The 17,008-nt window shown below is 34.1% G+C and overlaps 1 protein-coding gene across 1 annotated transcript; it reads left to right on the top strand.

Moving 5' to 3' along the window:
• Positions 1 to 934: 934 nt before the first annotated feature.
• LOC141509494 (olfactory receptor 5AR1-like) lies at positions 935 to 1,870 on the top strand. Its single transcript, XM_074219135.1, has one exon. The coding sequence runs from the start codon at positions 935 to 937 to the stop codon at positions 1,868 to 1,870; it is 936 nt and encodes a 311-aa protein (XP_074075236.1).
• The last annotated feature ends 15,138 nt before the right edge of the window (positions 1,871 to 17,008 follow it).

The following is a 17,008-nucleotide window of genomic DNA, read 5'->3' as shown; positions in this document are numbered from 1 at the left end:
CCCTCACTCTACAGATGCATAAATCTTCCTTGTATCCATCTCTTCTCCATTCCTTCTCAGCATTTGCAAATTCTAATTAAATAAAACTCTCTTTATGTAAAAGTAAGTAGAAAGATAGAAAGATCCCCTTAAATTTAGTGATGACTGCTTTAGTTCCACCCATAGAAAAGTCTTGGCAGATAGTAATGAATTATTATTCTTGCTTACCTGACCAGTGTCCCTTTTCAGTCTCTGCTAGATTTACATAGCACTTAAGAAATATTACCTTTATATCTCCATAAGTTAAATGGTAAAAGTATCATTTCCCAAATTTCATATTGGAGGAAGTGAAGCAGAGAGGTGCCAAGTGAATTGTCCAGTTATATTCAGCAAATAAGTAAATTTCAAATCTCCCCTAATTTTAAATGTAATCCTTTTTGCCTTATACCATTTTGCTTCTCCTTAATGGAAACCCTGGTGAAGAGAAAGATATCAGGCTAATGGAGAATATTATTTCATTCTATAAAACATGAAGGAGGCTATTGATATATTTTAAGGAATAGTGGAAAAAAGTTTGAGCAGTTCTCACTGGATGCCTTTGATCGCAGTAACAGATTAAATGTTATTTGATGAATATAAAGAATAAGGGTCTGATTAGAAACCAGAATATATGAATAGATAAAAAGGGTAAGGAATACTTCTTATTAGCTATGATACTATTTGAATGTCACTTAGCTTTTTATATCTTCTTGTCATAAGTATCAAACAAATGAGATTTTAACTTTCTTCACATGGCAACAATGAGAATGATATGAGAATGCTTTATGTCATAAAGTAGTACATGCATACATATGACCTAATAGTCATTATATGTTCTCCACGTGAGAGAAAAGATCAATATAAAATACTTTCTAGTCATAACTTACCATATTCTTTCAGTAGACTCATAAACAAGATGGAGAATAGCAACCTCACTTCAGTGACTGAGTTCATCCTCCTTGGTCTTTCTAGCCAACCTGAACTCCAGGCACAACTTTTCCTGCTCTTCCTCATGCTCTACCTGATGATCTTACTGGGGAACCTGCTTATTGTGTTGCTGATATTGATGGATTCACGACTTCACACACCTATGTATTTCTTCCTTACTAATTTATCCAGTATAGAAGTATGTTACACATCCTGTGTCTTCCCACAGATGCTGATTCACTTCTTGGCACAGAGAAAGTCCATCTCATATTCCTGCTGTGTCATACAATTCTACACATCCCTTTCCTTTGGCATTGCAGAGTGCTATATCCTCTCAGTGATGGCTTTTGACCGCTTTGTTGCTATTCGAGATCCTTTAAGGTACTCAGTGACAATGAGCTGGGAGATTTGTGGGATATTGGCTGCTGGGTCATGGTTAGGTGGCTTTATGGCATCCACAGTCGACACTGTTGCTACATTCCAGCTCTCCTTCTGCCAGGATAATATTATCAATCATTTTGTGTGTGAAATGCCTGCCCTACTGCACATCTCTTGTACTGACACATCTCAGGCTGAGTTGGTCATGCATATTCTCTGTATCTTTACCCTTTTGTGCCCTGTCACATTTATCATCCTTTCCTATGCACACATCATCTTCGCTGTACTGAAAATTCGCTCTGCCCAGGGACGCAGAAAAGCCTTCTCTACTTGTTCTTCCCACCTTCTGGTTGTTACCCTGTTTTTTGGGACTGTTATGTCTCTTTACTTAAAGCCTAAGTCCCTGTCTTCTCCAGAATACAATAAGATTGTTTCTGTATTTTATGTAGTTTTAACACCTGTCCTTAACCCTCTCATCTATAGCCTGAGGAATAAGGAAGTGAAAATGGCTCTGAGAAAGCTTTTGGGTAAACCTGAAAGTGCTTAATTCCACATGAGTCTATGTAAGAAAAATTTGAGCCCAACAAATTTCCTTCTTCATGAATTTGTTTATAAGAATAAAAAATATATTTTATTGTATACAATTATATTGAAAAATAATTTTCAATATTTTTCCTACAATTTGAATTCCAAATTACTTTTCCTTTAATGCCTTTCACTATGCTTTGAGAGGGCAAGCAATTGTGTATAGATTATGTGTATGCTGTCATGCAAAACATACTTGTATGTTAGTGATGTAAAAAAACAAAGATAAAATAATTAATAAATAAAGGAAATAAAAGTCTGCATTTATATTTCATCAATTCATTGTCTAGAGGTGAATAGAAGTTTTTGTTCATAAATCTTTCCATATTGTCTTGGATCATTATATTGTCAAGGATAACAAAGGCATTTACATTTAATGAACATATAATTTTACTGTTACTCTGTATTATGTTCTCCTGATTTGTCCATTTCACTTTGCTTTAATTTATAAAACACTTTCTAGGTTTCTCTGAAGCCAACCTGTCCATCACTTCTAAAAGCATAATAGGATCCTATGAAAATCATAAACCAGTCTTCCGGCCAAGATGGCGAAGAGAAGACAGGTACAGTTCTAAAGTCTCCTGATCTCTTCCCCATCTATCACATGACACAAACCTCTTAAAAGAAATATGACCCACAAAACCCAGAAAGAAAAGCCAGGAGAAAGAACATCTACCTCAGCATTTGTTTCCAGCAGCAGCTTTGGCCGAATTCGGGTAGGTGAGTCTGGGCTCAGAGGGAGGATCAGCCCCGGGTCAGCCAGATTAACAGTTGAATTGGAACCGGGAATCTGAGGCCCTGAGAGCTGGACCTGCTGGATCAGCAGTGGGGCTGGAAGACAAGGACTTGGGTACGTGAGGGAGCAGAGGTGCTGGTGTTGGTGCTGTCCCCCGGGAACTTGTGCATGGGGCTGGGGGGTAGAGGTCTGGAGCAGGAGAGCTGAGGACACCATCCTGGGCTCCTCTGGTCCCATTACAGCTCAGACCTCCTCCCAAACAAACAAATGCAAACTACTTCTGCCTCAGGCACAGGTGTGTGAACAAAAGAACCAGCCCAGCTGAGGAATGACCTCAGGCCAGGGTAAAGCCCACCACTGATTGAAGGCAAAAAAATTCAATAGCACCAACCCCTGCCTTCAAGCAAAGAGAGAAGGCCTCAGCCAAGGTCACAGACACTCCAGAGAAAAAAACCAACACCTCCTACTGGCCAGCCAGAGAAACTGCACTCAGTGAGTAAAGCCTTTAGCAATCCCAAGCCCCTGTGAACCAGCCCCTCCACAACTTAAGGTCTTAGCAAAATGAAGAAGGGTCAGTGAAAGTGGGATCCATAGAAAAATTCCTGGTAGGGAAAGACCCTAACTCAGAGAGACCTGGAACCTCTGAGGAGATTACAATCTGGTCTCCAGCACAAAAGACTTCCTTCAAGAAATAAGGAAGGAGCTTAAAACTTTGGGACAGACAATTAAAACCATGCAACAATAAAACAAAACCCTAGAAAGTACAATTGGACAAATACAAATGGAGAATAAATCTCTCAGATCATCAATAGGACAGTTACAAAATGAGAATAAATCTCTCACAGCATCAATTGGACCAAAGGAAAATAAGAATAAATCTCTCAGATCCTCAATTGGACAAATACAAAATGAGATTAATTCTCTCAGATCCTCAAATGGGCAAATGCAAAAAGAAATTAATTCTCTCAAAATCTCAATCGGTCAAATGGAAAGCTCTTTCAAAAGTAGAATTGACCAATTGGAAAAGGAATTACAGAAGGATAATGAAGAAAAATCCTCCCCCAAAACAAGAATGGAGTCTACAGAAACTAATGAATCCATGAGACAGCAAGAGTCAGTTAAACAAAATCAAAAAATAGAAAAAATAGAAGCAAACGTAAAATGCCTCATCAACAAAACCACTGACCTCCAGAACAGATCGAGGAGGGGCAAGCTGAAAATTATAGGACTTCCTGAAAACATTGAAGAGAAAAAAAACCTGGACTTAATATTACAGGATCGAGTGATGGAAAACTGCCCTGATATCATGGAACCAGAGGGCAAAGTAGTTATTGAAAGAGTAGATCGATCCCCACCAGAAAAAGATCCTAAAATGAAAACACCAAGGAATGTTGTGGCCAAACTGCAGAACTATCAGATAAAAGAGAAAATGCTGCAAGCAGCCAGAAAGAACCAATTTAAATATCAAGGAGCCACAGTAAGGAGCACTCAAGACCTGGCTACATCAACAATAAGGGATCGAAGGGCCTGGAACAACATATTTTGAAGAGCAAGGGAGCTTGGAATGCAGCCAAGAATCTACTTTCCTGCAAAGTTGAGGCTTCTCTTCCAGGGAAAAAGATGGACATTTAATGAAATGGAATAATTCCAAAAATTTCTGATGAAAAGACCAGAGCTAAACAGAAAATCTGGACATCAAACAGGAGGTTCAAGAGACACATGAAAAGGTAAAAAAAAAGGGAGGGTGGTAAAAGGAAAAAAAATGCAATCCAGTAAGTTGAAACTGGCTATATCCCAGGGGGGAGATTCTCATAAATCTTGAGAATTGTAACTCTAACAGAGAGAATACACCTAGCCAGAAATGATGGACATTCATGACCTATCCATGAGACTGTTATCTAATGGGATGTAACTGGCTTTAACCCCACTTGGGAGAAAGACTAATAACTCTCAGGAATTTTGAGTCTATTCGAAAAAATATACTGAACTAGAAGGGACAGACACTCAGAACTTTCTATGACTTATAATGATCTAAAAAAAAAAAACTATCTCCTTAAGAAGGGCCACAGGAAAGAGACTGGAGGAGGGAGGTGATTGAATGGGGTAAATCTCATTATACAAAGAGGTACAAAAAACCTGTGGTAATAGAGTTGAAGAAGGGAGCAGAGGAGAAACACCTAAATCTTTTTCTCATCAGACTTGGCTTAAAGTCAACCTACACATACTCAGTTAACTTATAAAACATCTAACCTTTCAAGTACTAAAAGGGGAAAAGGGGAGAGGGGGACAGAGAAAGGGAAGGAGAGTGGGGGGAAAAGGGGAAATAACAAAAGGAAGGGAAGGGGGAAAATGGAAATGGGAAAGAAAGGGGAGGGTATGATTAGGAGAGCAAACACACTGAAGGGGGTGGTATTCAGAAACAAAATACTGGGGAATATGGATAAAGGGGGAAAGGGGGGAAAATACAAACAGAGGGAAGATAGCATGTAGGGCAATAAAGAATTAGTAATCATAACCTTGAATGTGAATGGGATGAACTCTCGCTTAAAATGAAGCAAATAGCAGAGTGGATTAAAAACCAGAATCCTACAAAATGCTGCTTATGAGAAACTCATTTGAAGCAGAGAGATACATATAGAGTAAAGGTAAAAGGTTTGAGCAAAATATATTTTGCTTCAGCTGAAGTAAAAAAAGCAGGGGTAGCAATCCTTATCTCAGACAAAGCAGAAGGAAAACTAAATAGCGTTAAAAGAGATAAGGAAGGAAATTTTATAATCCTAAAAGGTACCATAGATAATAAAGTTATTTCAATATTGAATACATATGTTCCCAGTGGGACAGCACCCAAATTCTTAGAGGAGAAGCTGAAAGAAGTACAGGAATACATAGACAGCAAAACTCTTCTAGAGGGAGCCCTCAACCTCCCTCTCTCAGATCTAGATAAATCGAATCATAAAATAAACAAGAAAGAAGTTAAGGAGGTAAATAGATTGTTAGAAAAATTAGATATGGTAGACTTATGGAGGAAACTGAATGGGGATAGAAAGGAATATAACTTTTTCTCTGCAGTACATGGAACTTATACAAAAATTGACCATGTATTAGGACATAAAAACCTAATGATCAACTGCAGAAAGGCAGAAATAGTGAATACATCTTTCTCAGATCACAATGAAATAAAAGTCATATGCCATACTGGGCCAAGGAGATATAGACCCAGAACAAACTGAATAACCTCATTTTAAAAAATGAGTGGACCAAAAAACAAATTATATAAAGTATTAACCATTTTATCCTAGATAATGATAATAATGAAGCAACATACCAAAACCTATGGGATTCATTCAAAGTGACTCTCAGGGGATATATTATAGCTCTAAATGCTGACATGAATAAATTGGAGAAAAAGGAAATCAATGAAATAAACATGCAACTAAAAGAATTAGAGAAAGAACAAATCAAAAATCCCCAATTAAATTCCAAATTAGAAATTCTAAAAATTAAAGGAGAAATTAATAAAATCAAAAGCAAAAAACTATTGAATTAATAAATAAAACCAAAAGTTGGTATTATGAATAAACCAAAAAAATTGATAAACCTCTGGTCAATTTGATTAAAAAAGATGAAAACAAATTGCTAGTATCATAAAAGTAAAAGGTGAACTCACCACCAATGAGGAGGAAAATTAATAATTCAAAATCATTTTGCCCAACTCTATGGCAATAAATTTGATAATCTAAGTGAAATGGATGAATATTTATAAAAATATAAATTGCCCAGATTAAATGAAGAAGAGATTAAATACCTAAACCACCCTATCTCAGAAAAAAGAAATTCAACAAGCCATTATTGAACTCCCTAAAAAAATCTCTAGGGCCTGATGGATTCACAAGTGAATTCTACCAAACATTTAAGGAAGAACGAGTTACAATCCTATATAAACTCTGGAAAAATAGGGAAAGATGGAACTCTGCCTAACTCTTTCTATGAAACCAATGTAGTACTGATACCTAAACCAGGCAGAGTTATAACAGAGAAAGAAAATTATAGACCGATTTCCCTGGTGAATATAGATGCAAAAATCCTAAAAAAAAATCTTAGCAAAACGATTACAACAAGTCATCACTAGCATAATACATTATGATCAAGTAACATTTATTCCAGGAATGCAGGGTTGGTTCAATATTAGGAAAACTGTTAGTATACTCAATTATATCAACAACAAACCTATCAGAAACCATATGATCATATCAATAGATGCTGACAAAGCTTTTGACAAAATACAGCATCCATTCCTATTACAAACACTAGAGTGTATAGGAATAAATGGACTTTTCCTTAAAATAATTAGCAGTATCTATTTGAAATCATCAGCAAGCATTATATTCAATGAGGAGAGACTAGAGACATTCCCAGTAAGATCAGGGGTGAAACAAGGGTGCCCATTATCACCACTGTTATTCAATATTGTATTAGAAATGTTAGCATCAGCAATTAGAGAAGAAAAAGAAATTGAAGGAATTAGAATTGGGAAGGAAGAGACAAAACTCTTACTCTTTGCAGATGATGGTCTACCTAGAGAATCCCAAGAAATCAGACAAAAAACTACTGGAAACAATTAGCAATTTTAGCAAAGTTGCAGGTTATAAAATAAACCCTCATAAATCCTCAACTTTTCTGTATATGTCTATCAAGAAACAGCAGGAAGAGCTAGAAAGAGAAATCCCATTCAAAGTAACCTCAGACAATATAAAATACTTGGGAGTCTATTTGCCAAGACAGACTCAGAATCTTTTTGAAAACAATTATAGGAGCAGCTAGGTGGCACAGTGGATATAGCATCGGCCTTGGAGTCAGGAGTACCTGAGTTTAAATCTTGCATCAGACACTTAATAATTAACTAGCTGTGTGGCCATGGACAAGCCACTTAACCCCATTGCCTTGCAAAAAAAACCTAAAAAAAAGAAAAAAGAAAACAATTATAAAATACTTCTCACACAAATTAAATCAGATTTAAATAACTGGGCAAATATCAAATGCTCATGGATAGGTAGATCTAATATAATAAAAATGACAATTCTACCAAAACTAAACTGTTTAGTACCCTACCAATCAAAATTCCAAAAAATTACTTTAAATAGTTAGGAAAAATTGTAAGTAAATTCATATGGAGAAATAAAAAGTCAAGAATTGCCAGAAGCTTAATGAAAAAAGTGCAAAAGAAGGTGGCTTAGCCCTACCTGATCTAAAATTATATTATAAAGCATCAGTCATCAAAACTGTTTGGTATTGGCTAAGAAATAGAGTGGTGGACCAGGGGAATAGACTAGGTGTAAAAGCAGGAGATGATTATAATAATCTGCTGTTTGATAAACCCAAAGAGTCTGGCCATTGGGATAAAAACTCCGCCTTTGATAAAATTTGCTGGGATAATTGGAAGTTAGTATGGAAGAAACTGAGATTAGACCAACACCTCATACCCTTAACCAAGATAAGATCCAAATGGTTACAGGACATAGACATAAAAAACAATGCTATAAGCAAATTAGAAGATAAAGGACTAGTCTACCTGTCAGATCTATGGAAAGGGGAGCAGTTTATGACTAAGGAAGAATTGGAGAACATCACTAAAAACCAATTAGATGATTTCAATTGCATTAAATTTAAAAGCTTTTGCACAGATAAAACCAATATAACCAAGATCAAAAGAAATGTAGTAAATTGGGAAACAATCTTTACAACTAATGATTCTGACAAAGGACTCATTTCTAAAATATACAGAGAACTGAGTCATATTTTTAAAACAAAAAGCCATTCCCCAATTGACAAATGGTCAAAGGATATGCAAAGGCAATTTACAGATTAGGAAATCAGTGATCCATAGTCATATGAAAAATTACTCTAAATCATTACTTATTAGAGAAATGCAAATTAAAGGTTCTCTGAGGTATCACCTCACACCTCTCAGATTGGCCAATATGACTAGGAAGGATAATGATCATTGTTGGAAGGGTTGTGGGAAATCTTGTACACTACTACACTGTTGGTGGAGCTGTGAACTCATCCAGCCTTTCTGGAGAGCTATTTGGTATTATGCCCAAAGGGCAACAAAAATGTGCATACCCTTTGACCCAGCAATACCACTACTGGGTCTATACCCTGAAGAGATGATGAAAAAGGGTGAAAACATTACTTGTACAAAAATATTTATAGCTACCCTGTTTGTGGTGGCAAAGAATTGGAAATCAAGTAAATGTCCTTCAATTGTGGAATGGCTTAGCAAACTGTGGTATATGTATGTCATGGAACACTATTGTTCTATTAGAAATCAGGAGGGATGGGATTTCAGTGAAGCCTGCAGGGATTTGCATGAACTGATGCTGAGTGAGATGAGCAGAACCAGAAAAACACTGTACACCCTTATAGCAACATGGGAGTGATGTTCAACCTTGAAGGACTTGTTCATTCCATCAGTGCAACAATCGGGAACAATTTTGGGCTGTCTGCATAGGAGAGTGCCATCTGTATCCAGATAAGGAGCTGTGGAGTTTGAAGAAAGTGCAAGTACTATTCCCTTTAATTTACGAAAACACAGATATCTTATTGTCTGATCTTGTTGCCTCTTAGACTTCTCTTCTCTTCTTTAAGGATATGATTTCTCTCTCATCACACCCAATTTGGATCAAGGTACAACATGGAAACAAATTATAGACTGACAGAGTGCTTTCTGTGGGGGTGGGGTGGGGGGGAGGGAAGCAAGATTTGGGGGAAAATTGTAAAATTCAAATAATATCTTTAATAAAAATAAATTAAAAAAAGAAAATTATAAACCAAATCATTTTAACACATTCTCCAACTGATAAGCATCTACTCTATTTCTAATTTATCACTACAAAAAAGAGCTGATACAATGAATTTTGACTTTTGAGTTTTTTTAAATCATTTTTGGGGAAAAAACGAATTGCTAAATGTAAGGGTATGAAAAGTTTTATGGCCGTTGGAGCATAGTTCAAAATTGATTTTCAGAATATTTGGAATGATTCACAACTTCACCAATATGACAGTGAGTGTCCCATTTTTTCCACACACTCAACATTTGTCTTTTTTCCTTTTCTATCATATTAATGAATATGATAGGTGTAAAGTAGTACCTCAAAGATGCTTCCATTTTCATGTTCCTATTCAGTAGTAATTTAGAGTATATTTCATATGACTAGTGTTAACTAGTAATAATCTTCCTATATCCTTTGATCATTTATCAATTGGAAAATGACTTGATTCTTATAGATTTGGTTCAGTTCTCTATATACTTGAGAAGTGATGCCTTTAACAAAGAAATGTAAGGTGATTAACTCCATACCCCCACTTTTTTGATTTCCTTTAAATCTTAATGGCATTGAATATGTTTGTGCAAAGTTCTTTTAATTTAATGTAAGAAAGATTATCCATTTTACTTTTGAAATGCTCTCTTTCTGTTCTAAATGCCTTTCTCATTCATAGATCTAATAGTAAGATATTCTATGCCCTCCTAATTTGCTTATTATATATTTTTTTGTCTAAATCATTTGCGCATTTTGCCCTTAATCTCGCTATGTGGTGTGAGATGTTGATCTATAGTTACTTTCTGCCAAAATACTTTTCTAGTATTCCCATTTTCCCAGTAACTTTTGTGATATAATGAATTGTTCTCAAAGGTATAGTTGGATTTCTCAAACACTAGATGATAATGAACATTTACCAGGCTATATCATATATCTAACCTATTTCCTTGGTTCACCACTGTATTTTTTACCTCAATATCAGATAGTTTCGATGATTACTGCTGTGTAATAGAAATTGAAATATGGAGCTGCTAGGCTACTTTCCTTCTCATTAATTTTTGTTGATTCTGTTGATATATTTGATCATTTTTTCTTTCCAAGTGAATTTTGTTATTATTTTTTCTTGTTCTATAAAATATTTTCTTGGTATTTTGAATAAATAAATTATGCTGAATAAATAAATTAATTTAGATAAAATTGCCAATTTTTTAAATTGTCTCAACTTAATCATAAACAATTCATATTTTTCCAATTTTTCATGCCTGATTCTATTTTTGTAAAAAATGTCTTACACTTGTACTCATTTAGGTTTTGAGTTTGTCTTGAGTAGGTGACTCACAAGTACTTTATATTGTTTATGCTTATTTGAAATGGAATTTCTCTTTCTACATCTTCCTGATAGATTTTGTTGAGCATATAGTAATATAGTAATATATTGATTATTTTGTTGTTTTATTTTATATGGTTTGATGCAATTAAGAATTTCAACTAGTTTTTGAATTGATGCTGTAGGGGTTCTCTCTGTATTCAAAGTCTGTACAAATATCTACAAAGAATAATAGCTTTTTTTCTCATTGCATATTCAAATTTAATTTCTTTTTTCCTAATTCTATAGCTATTGTTTCTAGTATAAATTTAGTAATGGTTCTCATAATGGCATCCTTCCATCTCCCTGATCCTATTGAGAAGATTTTTAAAGTTACTCCAAGAGCTTGTTGTGGCATTAGATAGATAATACTAATAATTTTAAGTTTACCTTTATTTTATATGTTTTACAGTATTTTTAATAGGAATAAGTATTGTAATTTGTCAAAACTTTTTTCTTCATCTACAGTGATATGATACCTATAATTACTGTTTGTTTTATTATTAATATGATCAATTTTGTTGACAGTTTCCCTAATATTGACTCAGTCCTGCATTCCTGGTATAAATTTTTCCTGGTCATAGTGTATGATCTTTGTGATATATTGCATGATTTCCATCTTAGCATTTTATTTAAACATTTTGAAACAATATTTTTTGAGGAACTTAGTCCGTAGTTTTGTTTCTGTGCTTTTTGCTCTTCCTGTTTTAGTATGAGCTTCACATTTGTGTTGTAAAAGTAATTTGGTAGGATTTTTTTCTTTGCCTATTTTTAAAAATAGTTTGCATGTTAACAGAATTAATTGTTCTTTATGTGTTTAGTAGAATGGATTTGTGAGTTCATCTAGTTCTGGCTATTTTTTCTTTTGGAGATCATTTATTGCTCATTCAATTGTACCTCCTAAAATTTTCTTATTTCCTCTTCTATAAATCTAGATATAGAGTTATTAATTTGTAACTATTCATCAATTTTACTTATTTTTTCAGTTTCACTGGCATATAACTGGACAAAATTGCTCCTAATTGATTGTTTAAGATCCTGTTCATTAGTGGTGAATTCCCCTTTTTCAGTTTTGAAACTGGCAATTTGTTTTTTTCTTGAATTGTACAATTGTTTAGCTATTTTATTATTTCCCCCCCATAAAACCAACTCTATATTTTATTTAATGTTTTTAAATTTTCAATATTATCAATCTTTTCTTTGATTTTCAAAATGTTTTAATTTAGTGATCAATTAAATATATTCTTTTAATTTTTTCCTTTTTACTCCCAAGTCATTGAACTACTCTTTATTTTATTCATCTAAGCATTTAGACATATACATTTTCAATTAAATACAGCTTTGGCTGCATCCCATAGTCTTTATGTGTTTCTGAATTATTATTTTCTTTAGGAAACTATTGATTATGTTTAATTTTTGTAATTTCGGATTAGATAATTTAATTTCCAATTACTTAAAAATTATTTTTTTATTTAAGACAATGAGGGGTGTCTAAGTGGCACAGTAGTTAGAGCACCAACCCTGGAGTCAGGAGTACCTGAGTTCAAATCCAGCCTCAGATACTTAATAATTACCTAGCTGTGTGGCCTTGGGCAAGCCATCCCATTGCCTTGAAAAAAATCTAAAAAAAAAGACACTGGGGTTAAGTAACTTACAGAAGGTCACACAGCTAAGTAATTATTAAGTGCCTGAGACCAAATTTGAACTCTGGTTCTCCTGTTTCCAGGGCTGTTGCCTATCCACTGCACCATCTAACTGCCCCACCCCATTACTTTTTAATCTATGTTTCTAAAGCTTTATATTAAATGTAAATTTTATTGCATTATAATTCAAAAAATTCATTTAACATTTCTGCTTATCTACATTTGGTTGTGGGATTTCTATATCCTAACAAATAACAATTTTTTTGTGCTGATATATACAACTAAGAAAGTGATATATTCATTTTTTCAGTCAGTTTCTTCCAACTCTATCAGATCTAAGTTTTCTAAAATTATATTCATTTACTTACCTTCTTTCTTATGTTTTTTTGTGGTTAACTTTATCTAGTTCTGAGAAAGGAAATTTAAGTTTCCCCAAAAGTATAGTTTTATTATTTCCTCCAATAACTCATTTAACTTTTTCTTTAAGAATTCAGAGGCTATACATTTTGATGTATGTATATATATATATATGTATATATATATATATACATATATATATATAGTTTATTATTGATATTACTGCATTAACTCTGGTATATTTAGCTAAATGCCCTCCTTTGTTTATCTCTCTTAAGTAGATCTATTTTTTGCTTTGTTTTGTCTGAGATAAATCTATTTTTGTTTTTAAGTCATTTCATTTATGTCTGACTCTGTTACCCGATTTGGAAATTTTCTTTTCAAAGATATAATAGTGATTTGCTATTTCCTATTCCAGATAATTTTACAGATGAGGAATGGAAGCAAACATGCTATTTACTCAAGGTAAAATAACAAGTAAATATCTGCCTATTTCTTGACTTTTAATTTTATCTTAGAGTTGGACTCAACTCCTGAGGTACATAAACTATAATCTTGAATTTCAGTTTTTTCATGCTACTAGGTTTTAGGGGTAATTTTGTACACCTTAAAATTTTCCATTTCTCCAAGGCAGTTTGGAGAGTTGTGTTCACTGCTCTTCTAACCTGTGATTGACCACAAATAATCTTTCCTTTCTAAAACCTATGGCCTGCCTCCCTGAGGGGGTGGGAGGGTGAGGGTGTCTGTTTCTGTTAGTTCTCCTCTTCACCCTGGGCTTCACACCATCTATGATCTGGATCCCCTTTGAGTCAATGCAACCAATGCTGTAAGAGAGCTCCCGGTAATCTTTTTTTCTTACCAGTTGTCTGACCCCTTAATTTTCTGTGGTCTAAGATATCTATGAGTTACTAGAGCTGATTCATGTTCCCCAAGGTTTACAATGTCTGACTAGGTGGGGACTGATTCTGATGACCCTGAGTTTTGGAACTTCATTGTTGGGTTCCTGGGCTGCAGCCTGCTGCTGACTTGCCCAGTCCACCTGCCCTGCAATGTGTTCCACCATTATCTCAGTGAAACAGACCTCATTTGTAAAAATTTTGAGTTGTGTTGTATGAGAAAATTGTTCCATCCTGTACTTCTCTTGGTTCTGATGCTCCAGAATTCATTTTGAGGTGTTATTTTATAGTTGTTTGGGGGGAATTTGGGAGTTTAGATGACTTTCTACCTTACTAGTAAGGTGATGAGAGAGAAATTATATCCGTAAGGAAAAAATAAATAAAGTATAAGAGATAGCAAAATTATACAATAAGATAACTTTTTTTTTAAATTAAAGCTAATAGTCCATGTTCTTATCTTCATACTCCACAATTCTTTCTCTGGAATCAGATGGTGTTCACAGATACCACAAAATAGTGCCGAGCTATTCCAAAGTGGCAGCAATGATTCATCTCATTCATGAATTCCCTCTACAGAATCTTTTATGAATACTTACAATAATTAATTGACTTCTATATTGTGTTCTCAGAGACAACTAGGTAGCATAGTGTGTAGATTCTTGGACTTGGAATTAATAAGTATTCTCTTCATGAGTTCAAATCTGGTCTCAGATACTTAGTTACACAGTGACTAAGGTAAGTTACTTATATATGCTTGCTTGCTTTCCATATATGTAAAATGAACTTCAGAAGGCAATAACAAACCACACCACTATCTTTGCCAAGAAAAGCTCAAATGAGGTCAAGAAGAGAGTGAAATGATTGAACAACATATTAGTGCCGTAAAGTCTGCAAAGCAGTTTATATCTATATCTATATTGATATATCTATAGATATATATGTTTATACGTTTATACACACAAACACATGCACGCACACACATTATATATATATATATATATATATATATATACATATATATGATTATAACTATAAAATACGATAAGGTGCTAATTCAATCATTATTAGCCCTATTTTACAATTAAGGAAACAAACTTAAAGATGTGGATAGCTAGGTAAAACTTTAGATCTAGACTGATTCTGGAGTTAGGGAAACGCGAATTCAAATTTTGTCTCAGAAACTAATAGTTATGTGACCATGGGCAAAGTTACTTAACTTTCATCTGCCGCAGTATCCTCATCTGTAAATTGTATTAATAGCTATAAATAAAAACAAAATGTAAATAACAAATGGGATAGTATTTATGAAGTGCTTAGCACAGTGTCTGGTTCATACTAATCACTTAATAATGATTGTTTACTTTCTCTCTCTTTAAATCTGTACTCTGATGCTTATTAATTATGTGATTTTGGTTAAGTTATTTACCTTCATGTTGCCTCAGGTTCCTTATATGTAAAGTCATGTGCCTGGTGATTCTTCTTGCTTTAGATCAATAAGAAACTATGACTTGTCCATGGTCACATGATAATTAAGTGTCAGAGGCACGTCTAGCATCCCCTATATGGCTAGGTGGGATAGTGAATGCAGCACAGGATTTGGAATCAGGAAGAGTAGGGATTAGAGCTAGCTCCCATATTTCCCTGAAAATAAAACTGTATCTTATATTAATTTTTCCTCCAAAAGACATGTTGGGGCTTAATTTTAGTCTATTTCTGTCTATTCAAGTCTTATTATATTTTTTCATATACAGCAATCTACTTTTTCATTTATTCATGCATAAAAATATGCATTTATTCATGTACAAAAGTCTACAGTTATCCAAATACAGTCTTATCATCAACTTTTCGAATGGCATCATAAATCTCAAAACCTCAAATCCCTGCCTAAATTTCTTGTGACTCAATTTCCTGTAGAAGCATTGACCCAATATAAAATGTTCAGCAATAGAGTTTTCCTTGAATGAGCATTGGCATTGGCAACACAACTGTCAGGGATTTCATCCCATGAATTCATCACCCAAGTCATCACTGCTTGCAGGTTCAGGTTCATTAAGTTTCCGTGCTGATTTTCTCTGTTATATTTTCAATGCAGACATTGATTTCCACGTGTAAATGGTTCTTGAATGGCTTGCTTAATGAAACATCAAGAGCCTGGAGATAGGCAGTCATTCCTGCAGGAATTATTGTTTGATCTATTCCTCTCTCTGCAAGGAAGTTCTTCATGTTTTTAGCAGGATGAGAGCCAGATGAATCCCAGACTAGCAGACCTCATTGGCTCCCTTGCAAAAAATGTGGCAACATTTAATTGACTCACTTTCATTTAATTGCTTGTATGTAATAGGTTTTTCCAGTTTCAAGAACATAAATACCTGAAACATGTTCAATCTTAGCTTTTTTGCCCTTAGTGATTAGACTTGGGATTTCATTTTCATTCAGATTTTATCAAGTATGCATGTTATTCCTGCATTGTGTCTGTTCTCCAATTGGTCATTTGACAATAAGTTTGAGTTCATCTTTTTACATAGGTATTTACTTCTCATCCAAAGGCATTGGTTTGGTTATTTACAAATACTTAATTGTACTTTATGTTATAATTTATTTTAAGTAACAATGTTAAAAAATTCCTACTTATCCTTAAGTACATATTAATATTATTACTTTAAAATTCCATGCCTTTCTCATTTTTTGTAATGGATATACTAAATGTGTACATGTAATGATCTTAACTGGAGCTTATTTTGGGGATAGAGATTATATTACAAGCATCCTGAAAAATCATGTTAGGCTTATTTTCCCATTAGGTCTTATTTTGGGGGAATGTAGGGTAGGTAGGGCAATGATCTTGAGTCAGGAAAATCTGAGTTCAAATCTTAACTGAGGCATTGATGTGTCTTTGAGCAACTCACTTCAGCTCTTAACTCAGTTTCTTCAATTGTAAAATACTAGTAATATAAGCACTGCTTATACATCCTGTGAGGGTAAAATGAGATATTTGAGAAGCACATTATAAATCATAAAGCACAAAATACATGCTAACTAATGATGTTATTAACCTTCCTCAGATTTTCATTACCTGTGACACTCTGGATCCAATACTGTAGCAATAGATCTTCATTAAATAGCATTTATAACTTGTTAGTATACTGTTGATACAAAAATTGGTAAAAGGAGCTTACAATCTCATGGGGGAGACACATAAATAATTCTGTACAAATGATCTATGTACAGAATAATTTGGAAATAATATAGTGGAATGGTACTAGAAACAAGAGGAAATAGAA

The sequence above is a fragment of the Macrotis lagotis genome, chromosome 1, assembly GCF_037893015.1.
Source record: "Macrotis lagotis isolate mMagLag1 chromosome 1, bilby.v1.9.chrom.fasta, whole genome shotgun sequence".
In the NCBI taxonomy this organism is placed as follows: Eukaryota; Metazoa; Chordata; class Mammalia; order Peramelemorphia; family Peramelidae; genus Macrotis; species Macrotis lagotis.
The sequence above is the reverse complement of the archived record's forward strand: the minus strand, read 5'-3'. Positions and strand labels throughout refer to the sequence as shown.